At 28.2% G+C, this 18,599-nt stretch overlaps 2 protein-coding genes across 2 annotated transcripts; one reads left to right on the top strand and one right to left on the bottom strand.

Moving 5' to 3' along the window:
* The first annotated feature begins 879 nt into the window (after positions 1-879).
* LOC108480591 (uncharacterized) lies at positions 880-3,444 on the top strand. Its single transcript, XM_017783638.2, has 2 exons — positions 880-1,596; positions 3,219-3,444. The coding sequence occupies exons 1-2, from the start codon at positions 1,099-1,101 to the stop codon at positions 3,279-3,281; spliced, it is 561 nt and encodes a 186-aa protein (XP_017639127.1). The 5' UTR covers positions 880-1,098; the 3' UTR covers positions 3,282-3,444.
* Positions 3,445-3,752: 308 nt separating this feature from the next.
* On the bottom strand, positions 3,753-6,603 carry LOC108480590 (bidirectional sugar transporter SWEET2). Its single transcript, XM_017783637.2, has 6 exons — positions 6,269-6,603; positions 5,157-5,193; positions 4,819-5,035; positions 4,490-4,648; positions 4,278-4,397; positions 3,753-4,175 (listed from the first exon to the last, which is right to left on the bottom strand). The coding sequence occupies exons 1-6, from the start codon at positions 6,327-6,329 to the stop codon at positions 4,062-4,064; spliced, it is 708 nt and encodes a 235-aa protein (XP_017639126.1). The 5' UTR covers positions 6,330-6,603; the 3' UTR covers positions 3,753-4,061.
* Positions 6,604-18,599: the final 11,996 nt, after the last annotated feature.

Here is an 18,599-nt window from a genome sequence, read left to right as displayed (position 1 = left end):
AACTTATTTTATTAAATAAAAAAATTTAAAATATATTAAATAATCAAATACATTTAAAACAAATATTAAAACAAGAAACAAATAAAAAATATATTAAAACAATTCTTAAAACAATACACAAATTGAAAATATATAATAAAAAATAATTATATTAAAATTAAAATTAAAATATAAATATAAATATAAATATAATTAAAAATAAAATATATATATATATATTTATTATATAATTTGGGTCGGGCAGGGCCAAAATTTTTTACTTGAACCAGGCCCATTTTCTAAACGGGCCTCTTTTTATGCCCAAACCCATATTTCGGGTCTATATTTTTACCCAAACCCTCCTATTTTTAGGCGGGCCTTGGTAGGCAGGTAACCTGGCCCATGCACACCTCTAATTTAGAGCAAGTAACCAGACATTTATATTAAAAAGATAATGAAAAATTAAAAATTAAAAATAATAAAAATAAAAATAATGAAACAACTAATATAATGGAGTGGAAAGAATGAGTAAAAATAAGAGTAGGTGAAAAAAGAAAATAATTCTATTTAAAATTAAAAGAATCTTTTCTTGAAGTATGATTGAGACTTATTTTTACTAATAATATTTATTGTTTGTTAAAAAATTATTTTAGGTTTAATATTAACAAATTTATTCATTAAAATTTATTTAAAAATAATTGAAGTAAAATTAATTTTAGTATAATTAAATTTTATTGATTTATTATTTTAATAATTTTACAATAAATAATAATTTGATCATCCTCTTCATGAAAATGAAAAATAAATTCATCATTCCAACCATGCATGCCTCGTGAACTGTCATTATTACCCTAAATCGGTGGTGATACATTCCCAACGGCTAAAACAAGTGACGACGGTGGTTCTCATGTGAAAGCTCCCTCTTTTCCACTGTAATAATATAAACCCAGATTTTTTATATATTTATAATCCTATTATTTTTAACGTTATACAAATATTAATGTCTTCGTACCGTAAACGCACATTGATATTATGATCTCATAACCCAACATATATTTCATCATTTACATACATGCATTATACGTTTCACCGCACTTTATCTTTAGTTCGTTAGAATCCATGGAAGCATTGTGGAGTTTAGAGGAGAAATGGAAGCTTACAACACAAGAAGCAGTCATCGTCTTCGTTTGTGCTGCATCCGCCATTGTTGGTCTTTGTGCCGCCACGGTTCTCAAAAAGAAAGCTCGAAAAAAGCAAGTGGTGGACGGAGATGCGGTCGGGGATGGTTCAATGAATGCGAAGTGGTGTGAGCCGGGTTGCAGTTGGGTATCGAAGAAGGTGTTGATGGGATCAGTGATGTGGAGTGGAGCTAAACGGTGGCCAGAGAGGAGTTTTAGGTGGGAAGAGAGGCCACCGCCGTTGTTGGGATTGGAAGAGTATGGAGATAGTGTGGGGTGGCGAAGCCATAACTCGGATTCGCCGGTGTGGCAAAGACCGATACTTATGGGGGAGAAATGTGAACTGCCGCGGTTTAGTGGGCTGATTTTGTATGATGAAAGAGGCCAGTTGCTTGATGATTCCGTCAAGAGACTTCCCGATCAGGCGAACGATAATCAGGTGATTATTTTATGAGTTTCTTCCATAGCTAAAATAATGATTTCACTTCATTTCATGCAAAAATATTAAATCATAAGTATAGTAAAGCTTAAACAAATTTAGGTTTAATATATATTTTGGCCCTTTTACTATAGTGAATTTTTACTTTAGTCTTTTTACTATTTTTTTGATCACTTTGTTCTCGCTACTTTTATTTCGTCCCTCACTTTAGTCACTTGACCATTCCTGCTAAAAGAAAATTTCCACGTGGCCATTTAATCCAATCAAATGCGAACATATAGAGGGCCAAAGTGAGATTTATTTTTACTAGAATACAGGATGCAAAGTGAAATTTTCACTACAAGTCAAGGGAAAAACATGTGAGCATATGGGAGTTTTTTGGTCACTTTATTAAATTTAAGGATTAAGGGTGTAAACCTTAAAACTTTTCAAAAGAAAAAGTAATTAAGTTATTGTTTTTTTTTTCATTCACTTTGTATTTGAATTTTCACAATGCTTAAAAAATTGATAATTTTTTTTCACAATGCATAAAAAGCAATTAAGACTTTGTTTTTTTTTTCACTCAATTGGGTGCTTAAACTATTTTTTTTATTAAAGCCACCATGTGTAACAATCACAGCCACCATGTGTAACAATCACAGCGTGACATGTGGCAAAAATCAATAAAAATTATAAAAATATTAAATTTTAATAAAAAAATATAAAAAAAATTATAATATATATAGAAATATAAAAAAAATGTTATAAATTTTATAAAGTCGTAAGAAAATTATAAAAATTATCATACTAAAAGAAGCATTTTATAATTTTTATTGATTTATAATTTTTTTATCACTTTTCGTCACATGTCACACTGTGTTGCTACATATAATGGCTTTAATTGAAAAAAACTAGGATCGTTAACTTTAACGATCAACAGTTAAAGTTAATAGTTAAATGGTCTTTTTGATGCATTTTATAATTTTTTATGATTTTTATAAAATTTTACAAAATTTTATAATTTTATTAAAATTTAATAACTTTTATAACTTTTATTGATTTTTATTTTTATAATTTTTTGTCACATATCATGCTGTGATTGTGACACGGATGACTTTATCTGAAAAAAATTAGGGACAATTAATTTTAGTAGTTAACTGTCAAAGCTAATGGTTAAAGAGACTTTTTGATGCATTTTACGGTTCAAGTACCTAATTAAGTAAAAAAAGAAACTTAATTATTTTTTTGAAAAAGTTTTGAGTCTTTTTATACATTTTAAAAGTTTAAATACTCAATTGAGTACAAAAAAAAAAAGCAGGAACTTAATTATTTTTTAAAAAATTTAAAAACTTTTACCCTAAATCTAAATTCGACTTAAAAATGAATTCCGTAACTTAATATTTGATTCAAATAACTTAAGAACTTAGTTAACTTTTTATTTTTATTTATTATAGATTAATATAGAGTGTAAATAATTAAATTTAAAGTCAGACATAAAAAATATATTTACTATTTACTAAATAGATAAATTTTGAATCAAGTTATTCAATCGAGCTCAAGTCCAACATTTGAATTTAAATTTTTTACTACTTGTAACACTACGTTAGATTTCCTACTAATATATTATTGGTAATCATTTTCAGGGTAATCATTTTCAGGGAAAATCCACAGGAGTTGTGAGAACAACATTAAGGGACCTGCTTTAATTTCCGTACAAAATTAGCTTGTAACACGAACAAAGTTTTTCAGGAATGTAATTGAAACTTTTCTCATGTACAAAATTACTCTATTAGCCCTAGTATTTCGAAACAAAAATAAAAAATCAAAAAATTAGTTTCGATAAAAAAAGAAAATTGGAAAAATGGAAAATCCATAGGGACATATCCTTCACATGATTGAGCCAAATATTATCTATGTTGCTCCGATTCTTTATTTAAGTTCGGCTTTCTACTTATAGGAAAAGACCACTTTCACCGGGATTAAATCGAATTAGCACATTTTTAGGTACATGTATATAAACTCCAAATATATGAAAAAGCTTTTTAAAATTGAATAAACTCGTGTTGAAACATATATCTGCATATGATATTTATGCCCGAATTCGAATAACATAGATCGATCAAGTTCATCACCTGCAAACACATACATTCAAGTGCTGCACAAATTCTGTTGGAAAGTTGTATGATGCAAAAACAGTAGTAATACGTAAACGACTGGATCTCAAACCGAAATGAATTTTTTCTTCGCTCATACATGCAAAGCCTAGACACTGTCCGTAATAAACCGGAGTGTCGATGAACAAATTTGTTTAGACAAAGAATCAGAACATGTTCGGAATAATACAACGAATGAAACCATACATCAAAGGTTCCCATCACTATACACACCTCAACATCAAAAAACTTTCCACTTACACGCCATTGAAAAAGCATTGAAGCGTAGAAACGGAATATAGAAGCAATTACCTTTCCGGGAGAAAGCAAGAGTCACGCTTGTGACACCATGAGTGGTTCACTGGATTCTTCCATGGACTTCTTTTGATATCGGAAGTACAACGCGAGTTGTAGAATCCCCAAAATAGTTCCAATTCCATTTGGAACCTGAAAAAACAAAGAGCCAATTTTAATGCATAAAACTAAAAACTTTTATAACGAAAAAAAAAAAAAAAAAAGAATCTGTCGCCGATGTTAGAGGAAGCTTACGTAAATAAAGGCATCAAAGTTAAAGATGCCGTATAGGAGGAACGAAGTGCTCATCAAGAATGTCGAGAGAGAGAGATAGAATGGCATGAATTCAACACTCCTTGTTCGAATTACTAAATTCTGGGAACAAAGTTCTTGTTAGAGATAACATGTCTATCAATAATGAATTTTCAGAAACAATCAAATGTAATGCTTTTGCCCGATCGACTTACTATTATAAACAAAGGGGACGCAAACATTGATATGAGAGAAGCACAACTTAAAAACCCGACAAAGATCCACCGTGTTGCTCGGTCAGCTATCTGCAAGCTCCCAGCAACTATGATCGCCAGTAGGCCAAAAACTGTGAGTAGCATTCCGAGCATCCTCATCTGTCATCAACACAAACCATATGACCAACAGTTGAAAACAACACCTATATTAGCTAGAGTTTTTGTTTTTCTTAAAGTTCTTATTCCGACATACATACAAACATAATATATGGGTATGATCCTCGTAGCCAGAACAACAAATGCATATAAGTTTGAAAATTTTAGATAACCTTTTTCTCTTTATCAGCATATACAATGAAGGTGACTATGTAGGTAATCTGAAAAACTGCACCGATCGAATTAACTGTCATAACCGGTACGTTGTCATGAGATACCAGGGGCGTGCCATACCACGTGCAGATCAAGCAGTTCAAGAGGGCATATATGTAAGGCAATCCCGAAAAATTCTCGGTGGATTGGTTTCTGATAATTCTTTTAAATGTGGGTCTGAAAAGTTAAAACGAAAAGCAATAATCGGAACTAATCAGAGGATAAGATATAAGAATCTATTCCTTCAGAAAACAAATTCTTACAAACTGGATTAAAATACTTAGAAAATAGAACATACATGGGTGATATGAACAGCCCGAAAGCAAAGATGTTCCCTGAAATAAACAAGGGTTGAGATCAGATTGAAGTCGTTTTATATGATTTTTCCCATCGAAACTTGCATATAAAGCAAACAAACTCAATATATCAAATCATCAAATGACATTTACAATGATCTAGGACCAAAAGGCATGTTCCCTCAAAGAACTACTATTGGTCCATGTAAAGCACCGGTACCGGAGATGGCAATACTGTTAAGAACCAAGAGACTGACGGTAGAATAACAACAAACTTTCAAAAGTGCAATCGTGGTTAGATTTATTCTCAAGTATCGAAAAGTACATTGCCTCAATAACAATTATTGGTGCATGTAAAGCATCCCTACCGAAGATGGAAACTCCATTCGGAACTTAGAGACTTATGTTAGAAGAACAACAAACAAACTTTCATACGCTAATTAAGATCAATAAAACAGAACAAAACTCTTTTCTGCTCCAAAAAGTCGGTTCAAACATTATCCGAACCAGACGCACCATACCCTAGCAGGGAACAAAGCATAAAGGGAAGCCAGGGTGATAAAAACATTGACCATGTTACAATTTTTAGTTGAGAGTTTCCCATTTGTACTAAACCAGGCAAGAATCCAACAAATTTAGACACGACAGTAATACAATAAGAGGAACATAGATAAAACATGACATGACATGAAAAATATCACAAATTCTAATCATTCCCTAATTTCTGCAAATAAAGTTCAGTTTCTCAGAATCAACTTAAATACAGGAAAAAAAAAGAACCACCAACTATTTGAAGAATAAATTATGTATAAAAAATTAACTTTTAGCAATTCTAACAACAAAATCAAGCTTTTGTTCAACTTTAAACAATACCCAATTCCCAGCAACATTAAAAAGAAAAATCATGATGATCCCTTAAGCTCCAAAATCTTCAAGAATGGACTAATGGGTCATTTTCAAATCAATCAATTTTTTTTTAAAAAAAGCATTAATCAAATTAGTTCATCTTCAAGAATGGACTAATGGGTCATTCTTAATTCAATCAAAAAATGAAATTTCTAGAAAAAATAAATGAACTTTACAAGAAATAAACGAAGAAGGAAGATTACATTACCAGCGATTCCAGCTGCATCTCTGCAAACTGTGAGGGTACCGTTTGGAATAGAAAAAAACATGAACAAGGGAATTTTCTTACAGACACAAAGTTGGAAGAAGAAGAAGAAGAAGAAGAAGAAGAAGAAGAAGAAGAAAACCACAAAAACAAACAGGCCACCAAAATCCAACCAAACCTGAATTATTTATATAGAAAATGAAAATAGAAAAACAACGAGCTCCCTAGTCTTTTCACAGATATTTTTCAGACAAATTGTTTTCTTTTTCTCTCTGAACTCTTGTCTTTTTTTCTCAGAGTTTTCTAGTGGGGCACTATTGCTTATGTATTTGCGAAAATAAATAAAAAAATGTGGGAAAATCGTGCTTACCACATACTTCATCCCTCATGTGCTACCAAATGGCCATTATGATATGCACCACATTTTAGGGACACGACATCGATTATTCCATTTCAAATTACTGTTTCCATAATTACATTATGTTATTGTTTAAATTTAATTATAAAATATGAAAATAATTTTAACATTCTATTATTTTCTAATAATAAAATTATCAATAGTAGTTTTATTGGAACTTTAAAAAATAATTTTTGTAAGATATTTATTGAATTTTTAGTTTTGGTATATATTTTTATTATTTTTGTTTTGTATTTAAATTTGAATAACTATCTAATTGGTTACTTAAATTTTAAGGTACTTTCATTTTAATCACTTTACTGTTATATATTTATCTGCGGTTAACTATACATGTTATATAATATTTACACTTTTATTTTGGTCATTCAACTTTTAAATTGCTTTTATTTTAGTTGCCAAAAAGTATTTTTTTAAAGTGTTAGTTGGGATAAAAATATTAAGAACTAAAGTAAAAAACAATAGAAACTAAATTAATACTTTAAAAAATTGTCAAATTGGATTTTCTTACCCTTGTCGAGTTCTAAATATTTTTAATATTCAAATTTTAAATTTCAAAATATAAAAATTAATTAAATAATTTATTGAAAAATTTTGTTACTATAATATTGAAATTAATGAAATTAATCTTCTTCTAAAATTTAAAATATTCTATTTTTCAAAATTAAAATTAACTGAAATAACTCATCTTTAATAATTGTGTATGAAACCTAAATTTCTTTTGATTGTCGAGGCGGTTATATTCTGGGTTTTAACAGAAGTTTGGCACACTATTTGGTGTTTAACATTGAACTGTAGAGGATTCTTGATGGTTTGACAATATTATTGAGTCAGACCTATAATAGAGTGGTGATCATATTTGATAATTGAGAGGTTCTTCAGCCTATTCAAGATACTTCCTCAAAACCATCTTCTTCTGCGCTTATTAGGTGTATTCAGCAACTCTTGTTGGTTATTGGACATCGGAAGCTTGAGTATATTCCTCGTGAAGAAAAATTTGAAATAGATTGTATAGCTAAGATAACTTTCAACAGACATAGGGACTTCAACTTATCAAAGATATCACTTCTGATTGGACTAATTAATGTAATCTACTTATTTATTTTTATCACACACACAAAAAAATTTTTTTAGTAACTAAAATGAAAATGTAAATATAATTTGACATGTATAATCAACCCTCAAGAAAAGTTCAACGGATTGAATGAGTAAATGATAATACCTTAAAACTTAAAAATTGAATGATAAAATTGCAAAAATTTTGAAATAAAAACACTGCCAAGGTTGTTCACCTTTTCAATTTCAATGTACTATCCTTATCGTTAACATGAATATATATTTGGATATAAATTAAATAATAATTTATTTATTAATTTATATAAGACAAAAATGTCAAAGTAATTCATTACGTCATATTTTAATCATATTTCTTTCCTTCTTGTTTTTCACTAATAATTATTGATGTTTGTGTTTTTAAAAATAATTTAATAATAATTTACCTTTGTTTTATTTGGTTAAAAATATGTTTTCAAGTCTTTACATTTTTGGTTGAAAATTTAGTTCCATTTCAAGGAATTTATTTTTCCGAATTTAATAAATATTATGAGTTTATTTTTTTTACTTTTTGCTATTTTATTATTAGACACGTGCTTTTTAGTTGAAAATGACATAAAAAAAATACTAAAAGAACTTCAAGACAAAGGATGCTGAGCTGGGAAGGTCCAAGTAGTTTATCCCAAACAGTTGTCAATCTTATCCATTTAACATTACCGTTAATATGATTAAGTAGATTGATTTTTAAACTGTATCTAACGATAATAATAATAAATATGCACGAGAACGATCTATGTATTTTTTTTTTTTGGATTTTTATGTTGGTTTTTAAAATAATATATTTTTATCAATTGAATATTAGCTCGGTTGGTATTGATATTATTATTTATATATAAAGACATAGATTTAAGTGTGTTAAAATATATTTATCTTCTTATTAAAGAGTTGAGAAATGACTATAAGTAATTTTACGTATCAAAATAATAATATTTTTTCATGTAAATTTTAAATATATCAAAATGTCTAATTAATTCTGAATATAAAAATATTATAAAACACTTGATTGAATGGAGCTAAGGGTTAATTAAATATCAATTTAGTTGGTAAAGATGAAAATATGCTCATTTTATGATTATGTTATTTGATAATATCTTTTATATAAAAAATAAACACGCATAATAAAAGTTGAATTCATATATTTTTAGTTTTTTTTATATTTATATTTTACCATTCAATCAAAATTTTAATTATTAATTATGTTAATTTTATAAATATATTTGTTATATAATCTTATTTTTCGTATCATAAATCAACTTGTTATCAACTCAAAAATATCATAATAAATAATTAAAGTGTATTTAATATTTTTATTACGATTAATTTACTTACAATTTAAACTATTTTTATTAATAATTTTAAATATTATGTTTCATTATTTATTATTTATTATTTTAGACGTAGACTTATATTATGTTTCAATTTTAATACAATGGAAATGTCTAACCCTTAAAAAATTATATTTATTAAATTACGATTTTATTAGTTTTAAAATTAAAAATATATAGTTTTGACTAAAATTAGTTATATTTTGTAAAATTGGTTGTTAAATCAAATTATAGTAGCGTGTACCTTGTTTTATGGAAGCGTGCACATCAATTTTGCTTTTATAACACATTCTCCATTTGGGATTATTTTATTTATTTCTAAAAGCCAACTCATATATTCGATTTGTTTAAGTCAAAATATTTTTATTTTATATTATCTATACTTGCTGTAAAAGCAAATCTTAATTTGCATGGAATTCCTTAATTAAATATATTAATGTGGTTATGGAAACACGTAATTGAATTTCTTTTTAAGAAATTGAAGTCAATGAAATTCAATAAATTTATTGTTACGAAAAGAAAAAAGGATAAATATAAAAGTATACATAATTTACGGTTTAATGTGTAATTTTATATATAAAATTTTGATTTGATTTAATTCTCGTAAATTATTAATATAATTATTAATATAATATCATTTTATGTTTATATATTACATACATAAATAATTATATTTATTCAATATAAAAATAAATATCGTATTTAATTTTTTAAATGTATATGATTAAATCAAAATTAAAGTTTCAAATATATATTTGAATTATCACAATTAAATTCCACGTGAATAATAAAGTTAATGTATAATTTTGAGATTTATCCCAAAGAAAAACTATACTATGAAAGGATAAACGATTTTCAATACGGATTCGAGTTGATTTAGATATTTAGTTATAAAAGAAAGTTTGTGTATTACCAATTTTTTTATAATTTTTTACATATTTATATTATTTTTAAGTTGTATTTAAATTATTTTTTATCTTATGTTTCTGCGTTTCTTAATATATTTCATATTTGCATAATTTATAATTATGATTTTTATTATAATTTTATAACAAAAATCCTATATTATTTGTATATTATGTGTATTAATTATTTTCTTAAGTTGTATTTATGTTTGTGTATCAAAGCATTATATATTTTGTACAATTTATGATAGCAATTTGATGTTGACTCTGAATTTATTATAAATTTTATATTCAAAACTTTAATCTAATTTATTTAAACGTAAGGAAGGCATATTCTAAATATTTATACAAGCTAACTAATTTTCTAAATATTATTCCACATGGGCACCAACTCTGTTCAATTCACTTTTTCTAATATGAGCATTTAAACATATAAAAATTATACAACACAATATATTAAAAAAATATTAACACTTTTAGAATTTTTTATGTTTTTATATTGTTTAATAAGTATTTAATTTTATGAGCTTTTTCTATTCTTGTAACATGTTTTTAGTCTTAAGCATGTAGTATTACTTTTACAAGTGATCTTAAGAATGGTTTTGTGACTATCTTTTCCAGTTTAGTGGATACTTATTTATCCTGTAATTCTCTAGAAATGTCGTGTTTAAGTTGTGATAGAACTAATTATCAATGTGCCATGGTGTTCTATTGATACTAAGGTTGAAGTATTTATTGTGTTGATAAACTTGTCTTTCACCGCTTACTACGGATGTTTATTATTATTTTCTAAATTTTATAGTACCATTAATAAAATAATTAATAATTTTCTTTTTCATGAATTTTTATTGTATTCCACGTGTAAACCAATTCTGTTCAATTCATTTTTAAATAGGAAAATAATATGAGTATACAAACAAATAAAAGAATCAGAGAATTATTGACAGCTTACTATTTATATAATCCATTAAATATGATAATTACGATATAAAACATAGAACAAATACGCAAATTGCATTATCAATAATTAGATAAGTGATTAATATTTTAATGACTAAGATATTTATGAAGCATTTGGTGTTATTTTTTGTATATATTATCTTATATTTTTATATATTTTTCATATTAAATTTTCTCAATACTAATTAAATTTAAAAACTTGAGATTGTGTTTTCTGTAAAAAGGCCATTTGGGCCTATAATCCACTAAGTCTAAATTAGCCATGGATAGGGTTCAACTAGACCTGCCAAGTCCACTCCAGTTGGATCTAACTTGAATTATTATTTCATTAATAATTTTTTTAATTTAATGATAAAAGGTAATATAAATGTTATTATAAGAACATATTTAATATTTTTATTGTAATTTAAATAATAAAAATGATTTTTTAAATAATTCAAGTCATATCCAAATAAATTTAAATTCTAGAAAATATGACTCAACTTTCAACCAGGGGCAGATTTGTTTTATAAACCAGTTTATTAAAAAAATACAAGTATACATAGATGAAATTATCACACTTAAGATACTAGATCCAACAATAGCTACCCCTTTAAATGAATTAGGAAAAATGACTTTGTTCTTCAAGGATGACCGTCATGTGGCGAGCGTCATTCGGAGGTAATTGTAATTTCGTGTTTTCAGGTCCATTTACCTCTTTCATCACAAAGGCTTTTCTTGCCAAATACTGTACAAGATCATTTATTATGTCATGCATCTCACATCCAACGATCCCAACATCATTTTCTTCCACGAAATCTTGAAGGAAAAAGCAATATGTTAAGTGTTGAAAGTACTCTTTACCTGTAGCTTCAACCTCATCTTCCCTCTCTAGATTGTCACTTGAAGTTAAATTGTTGAAAAAAATATGGTTTGAAAACATTTTCTTTTACAGCAAAAAATAAAAAAAATTTTAAAACTGACTCAGTATGTAATATTTATAGCAATAAATCTTAGGTCAAATTTGTACTTGTGTTTTCGGATAGGCGGATCCTTATTGTTCCTGGCTTTCAACTAAATGATCTTCTCTGTTATTCTCGTACTATGAACTACTTCAAATGTAGGCTCGAATAATCAAATACAGAACCAGAAATAGTTTTCTTTTCTTTAGTGTGAAAATGAATTGAATCGAATCGCATCGAAGTATATGAGACACGCATATATAATCCATCATCCACTCAGGATTTATGTATGCCACACTATGAACGTCACAAGGAATAAATTCATAAATGGATTCAAAATTAATTATTCTTGGGTCCAGTCTAATGTATGGCGAGTCCATCCTTGTTGTTCCTGGCTTTCAACTATATGATCTTCTCCGCTATTCTCGTACCACGAACTACTTCGAGCGTAGACTCGAATGAATCAAATCAAACACAAAACTAGAAATAGTTTTCTTTTCTTTAGTGTGAAAATAAATTGAATCGAATTAAATTGAAGCATATGAGTAACGCATACATAGCCCATCATCCACTCAGGATTTATGTATGATACACTATGAATGTCACAAGTGAATAATTTCATAAATGGATTCAAAATTTATTATTCTTAGGTCTAGTCTGATGTACTGTCAGTCCATTCAATTATATCTATGTCTCTATCTTTTGGGAGTCATCCCCTTTGTGACAGCCCTAATTTGACCTTAGTCGGAAAGTGGTTTCGGGACTACAAAACTGAGTCGTAAAAATAATTAACCATTAAATTTTGTGTTTATTGTATGTGAAAAGGCATGTGTGAAAGTTTCATACTTTAATTTTATCATTTGTATGCGAAATTATTAAATAGGACTTATGTGAGAAAATTTAGAAATGTGTTAGGCAAATGTTGAAGTGACTTATTAATGCATGTTATAAAAATGCTTGGACTTGCATGTCAAATATCCCCTTTTGCTAGTAGTGGCCGGCCATGATGATGAATTCATATTAAAATATGTATTAATTTTAGTTAAATGGTTTTATACTTTAAATAAAAATAAAGAAATTGGTGATGAAAACAAAGTTCTCTCTTTGTTCAACTTGGCCGAATAGAAGAAAGAAAGGAGGGGAAGAATTTCGGTCACTTGAATCCTTAGGGAGGTTAGTATATTGTGTTAAATTTGTGAAATGTTTACTTGTTTTAGGTAAATTATCATGGTTCTTGCTTAGCCCATGCTAAAATTTTCAATAATGATGGGTGAATGGAGCATTCGGCTATGGTTATAAAGGAAGGAATTTTGATTGTTTAATTTGAATTTTGATGATGAATGTGTTGAGGAAAGAAATTGGTCTTTCTAAAAATATGAATGGTTAAAGCTTATACTAGTAATAGCCGAAATAAAGATACTTGATGTCATGAATAAATGTTGTTTATATGTTTGGAATTGAGTAAAATTTGATGTTTAATCACTTAAGGATTCGGCATTGTTTAAGATAATTTATTTAAAATGTGATTTTGAATATTATGAGTATTGGGATGTAAGTATATGTGTGTGCTTGGTCATAGGAGTTTGCTATGAAATTTTGTTTGGTTGAGTGATGAATGGCCGAATGAACTATAGGCTAGGGTGGATAAATTTTTGTACATAAGTAGTGTGTGTGACTATTGGTTAATGACATTCGGCATTATATTTTTATATGTGTGCATTCGGTCTTTGGGGGGGGATAACAAGATGAAGTCAAAATGTTAAAGAAGGATTCTAAGACTTGCTAAGTAGTTATGATCATTGCCGAATGTATATTGGTCAAAGGGAAATTTTCAAATTGTCTATGTATGAGTATGTGAACAAAATATTAAATGAATATTCGGCTTAATGGGGTTTATGAGTAAATGGCATACTATATATATATATATATATATGTGAATACGTGGTAGTGCATAAAACAAGTAATCGATTAAATTGTGATAGTCACACACAGGTATAGATATATGAACGCTTTATGTATGTACCTTGAGACATAGGGACATTTAGATATATATATATATATATATATATATATATATAGTTAAATTCGTGTCTATGGAAGCATGGTAAGTTATGTGAATTTTTGCTTGTTCATGTGAAATAGATATCGGTATAGTAAGCATAAAAATTTAGTCTTGGCGTACTATATAAAACATATTATACTTTGAAGTTATGTGGCTGCCGAATGTGAATAATAAGTAAATAATATTAGTTAGGATATTAAACAAATTTATTTACATTTATTAAGCTAAAGAGCAAGGAGGATCGAAGTTGGATAGGGGAAAAGAGAAAGCAATAGAGTAATCAATCTACAACCGTTCGAATATACCGAGGTAAGTCTTTGAGTAACGGAACTTAGCTTATGATTTTATAGGTATCATATAAAAGCATAGTAGATAAATTGTGATCTTATGGTTCTATATAAATTACATAGTGAAACAAATGATTTTTATTTTATATGACTTGGAGCCGAATGGTTAAAGAATTCATGTGGAATAGCGAAATGAAATCGTATTACGTGTATGTAGCTATTGAGCCGTAAGAGTAAGGGTTCATAAGCATGTTGAACTTGTTTGCTAGTAATGCTAATGGGTTATGATATATATATGTGAAGGCATTCGTGCGGGTTATTATAACCGGGTTAAGTCCCGAAGGCATTCGTGCGGGTTATTATAACCGGGTTAAGTCCCGAAGGCATTCGTGCGGGTTATTATAACCGGGTTAAGTCCCGAAGGCATTCGTGTTGGTTATTATATCCGAGCCAAATTCCGAAAGTATTTATGTTTGGAAAGGTGCGATTCTGTCGTAATAATTCCAATTAATGTGCTCATAATCCCTAACATGACCAGGTATAGATTGTATATACATTGGAAAAATTTGGTACAGTATAAGTTGTGATTATGTAATCGAATAATGCTCTCCCGGCCATTCCTTAGGGTTATATGAAGTCTATAGCTCACTCGAGTTACATGAAATTGATTCAAATGAAATTTAGTTAAGTTTGACTTCGAAGGTGTAAACATATTGATAGAAGTGTAAATTAAAATGAATATGTGATCTTGTGCATAGACATTTATTTATCCTTATGAATGCTATTTCTTTTGTGTTTTTGTTTCAAATGATTTCCTTACTTATAAGCTTACTAAGGATCGAAACGCTTACTCTGTTGCTTAAATTCTCTGTATTATAGATTTTGTTCATCAGCTATCGGACTCGGAAGTGTCAAAGTCGAAGTCATCCACACTATCTAAGCCCCTTTTGGTACTCTTTTAGTTGAACTTTGATAATGGCATGTATAGGACTGACCTTTGTTGTTAATTAAGTATCTTTTGGTAATATATATATTCGTATAGCCATGCGAAAATGGCTTATATATTTTGAGTATAGCATTATAATCATTTTGTGTATATGGTCTTATGATATGGTTATTGAGTGGTATGGAAATGCTTGGTAATGATTAGCCATTGGAATAGCTAATCATGATCATATTTGGTGCTATGTATGTCAAGTTGCTAGCTAATCCATGGAAACCATGAAATAGGTAAAATTTATCACAAAATAGATTCAGACAGCAGTAGTGACGTGAATTTGAAAAATCACTAAAAATAATAGAAATGGAATTAAATAATGAATAAGTTATGGAATCGAAGCTTGATGAGTCTATTTTCATATGGAAGAAACAAAACAGGTATATGAGCTATATTTTATGAGATGTTTAAATTTTTGTGAAACAGGGCCAGAGCGATTTCTGGATCCCCTGTTATGACTTTGGAAATTCACCATAAATTTTACAAAGATAATTAAAAGTCATTATTTATATGTACAGATTCATTATTGAGTCTAGTTTTATTAGAGACAAACGGCATAGTCATTGAAGCTCTATACAGGGAGATATCTGATTCGTAATACTCAGAGGTCAGAGTAGTCGAACTCTAAAATAGGGGAGACTTTAACTAATAAACTGTACTAATTGGCCCGACTAAAAATTCTAGAAAAAAATTAGTAGATAGATGTATGATTCTAGTTTTAGGAAAAATTTACGGAATTGGATTTCGAGTTTTGGAACTCGAGATATGATTTTTAAAGCGACTATGATGCAGTTAGCCAGCTTGTCTGGAAAATTTTAAAATGAATTGTATGAGCTGTTTAAGTAATGAATTAAATCCGTTAACACCTCGTGTTCGATTCCGGCAAGGGTCTCGGGTACGGGGCATTACACCCTTCGATGTCCAAGGCAAAGAATCTCCCCAATTGGTCTTAATAGATGACATATTAGCCTTTCAATCGGTTTACTCATATTCGATTAGATTAGGGACATATTTAGGTTCGTCTACTAATACAAGTTGTCTTTCTGTATTACGATCCGACCACATAATACCACTTTAGTATTAATTTATACATTAGACAACCAATGAGTAACATTTACTTCTATTTTTCATTGCGTGCAAAAATCACATGAGGATAATATACAAAGTATTAATGTAATTCATGGATAATTTTATTAGCCAATGTATTCGAAAAAATTATAAGTGTACATAGACAAAAATACTATACTTAGAGCACTAAATCTAACATAAGTAACCTTGTCCAATTCAGTGCCTGATTAAATTATCTATCTGGATTTGCAATCCTTTAGAAAATGTTACACAATACAAGAAATAGTCTCTGATTCTTAACTACGGCAAATCATGATAACTCAAGAACAAAGAATACACAACAAGTTCCCACACATCCAAATTGCATAGCTTTTTGTCACTGATATCATCCTATACTCTAGCTTCTCTTTTTTGTAAATGGGATCCTAGAGCCTTTGCAAGAAGCGGCAAACTTTTACTTTTCTTTGAAATTCTCTTCCCAATGCATTCCAAGGTTTCACAATTTTGTTGAGAGAGTTGATCCTTTCCAACAAATGTAAATTGTTTAAGAATTGACCAACAATCTTCTTCAGGCAAACTCGACAAATGATAAATCAAACCTAAATTGGAAGATAGGGTATTTGCAATAGATACGTGTAGTAACTAAAATATTACTTCTAGTCTTGTTATATTTTAAAACTGCTTTCAAGTCTTCTCAATCTCTATTATATCTTCCCACACATCATCTAAAACAAGAAAAAAATCTTGTATCTATGATCTTTCACTTAAGGTTACCAATAAGGAAATCTAAAGTAACTAAATATTGGAGGTTAACAAGAAATCTAAAGAAAAAACCATTTAGTTTCCTTGTGTGCCTCCAATATATACAAGGTTAAAGCATTTAACTATTAATCATAAGATCAGAGGTCAAGCTCTTCTTCTAAAGTTAGAATACTTAAGTTTTGTTCAATCAATATTTAAGTGTTTCAATTCATTTGGAAAACAACGATTTATATTTATTACTAGATTTTGATATTTTAAACAAAATTTTAGTATTTTTGTGTTGATCATTTTATGATTATATTTATATATAAACATATTTATAAGTGTATAATCAAGATATATTTTCATGTATATAATATTTATATTTTATTGATAATCTATAAAGTAGATTAGATATATGAAAAATATTTAAAGAATACTAATAAATTAAACGGTACATCAAAGAACACCGATAAGGGTACCTATAAGTATTAGATAAAAACAATAAATCTACTAATATGACATTACTAAATTTTATTATATGACAAATCTATACTATTATAGTAAAAAATATTCCATAAGGGTTTTCTTACATTACATGTGTAAAGTTCCTTCACACGACACATGTTAAGATTTTTAAATCTTCCTTTCTTGACACTTAATGAGTTTTATATTTGACACATGTCAAGATTATATTTTATTTTTGAATGACATTTTTCTTTAATTTTACAATTTTTTTTTATAAAAAAAGTGTGATTGGATTATGTTAAGAATAAATAGCATCCTTGATCACATCATGGAGAAAAGATGATATTCTTCCATCCAACAAAGAAGGAAGTCTAAAATAACTGAATCTTAGAGGTACATAGGGAAACTAATTGGTTCTTGCTTTAGATTTCCAGATTCAGTTACTTTAGATTTTCTTCCATAGATATAAGGCAGACGATAATGGAGATTGAGTTTTAATAATGGCCATCCAAATACATGATTTGTTAGGTAGCTTCATGCACCTTTTTTACTTTCTTTGGAAACATAATAATGGGTACGTTTTATTTCCCAAGCACCTATTTTCCATAAAAAAGTATTTTTTATATTTAATGTGTTGTTAATTCATTAATTAACCTATTATTTCAAAAATAAAAATAAATTAAGTTGATAAATTCTAATTAATTTATTTACCTAGTTATTTTTGTCACCCCAAATCTGACTAGAACGGTTCAACTCGAATCTGAAACATCACATTAGTCACTTACGTGACCACGCTACAAACCACCATTCACACCATAACATTTTCATACGTAACTAACAATCAAACAATTAAGGATAGTCGTACAAACCCTAATAGCATGCTTTATCCAACGAAACATTCAAACGATATCCAACGGCAAATTCATCATTTTACTATAAACATATGAGAACATATATAAGACAACAAATTAGACATACATTTAGTTCTTAGAATTCTATTAAATACATTATTTGAAAGAATTAGTTTAAACTGATTAATATTTCTTATCTAA

Source organism: Gossypium arboreum, chromosome 11 (assembly GCF_025698485.1).
Source record: "Gossypium arboreum isolate Shixiya-1 chromosome 11, ASM2569848v2, whole genome shotgun sequence".
NCBI lineage: Eukaryota > Viridiplantae > Streptophyta > Magnoliopsida > Malvales > Malvaceae > Gossypium > Gossypium arboreum.
The sequence above is the reverse complement of the archived record's forward strand: the minus strand, read 5'-3'. Positions and strand labels throughout refer to the sequence as shown.

Coding starts and splice junctions, on each gene's coding strand:
- LOC108480591 (XM_017783638.2), top strand. CDS start 1,099: ATGGAAGCATTGTGGAGTTTAGAGGAGAAATGGAAGCTTACAACACAA. Junction 1,597..3,218: donor ATCAGGCGAACGATAATCAG/GTGATTATTTTA, acceptor AATCATTTTCAG/GGTAATCATTTTCAGGGAAA.
- LOC108480590 (XM_017783637.2), bottom strand. CDS start 6,329: ATGTTTTTTTCTATTCCAAACGGTACCCTCACAGTTTGCAGAGATGCA. Junction 5,194..6,268: donor AGATGCAGCTGGAATCGCTG/GTAATGTAATCT, acceptor TGTTTATTTCAG/GGAACATCTTTGCTTTCGGG. Junction 4,398..4,489: donor CGTCCCCTTTGTTTATAATA/GTAAGTCGATCG, acceptor CTTTGTTCCCAG/AATTTAGTAATTCGAACAAG.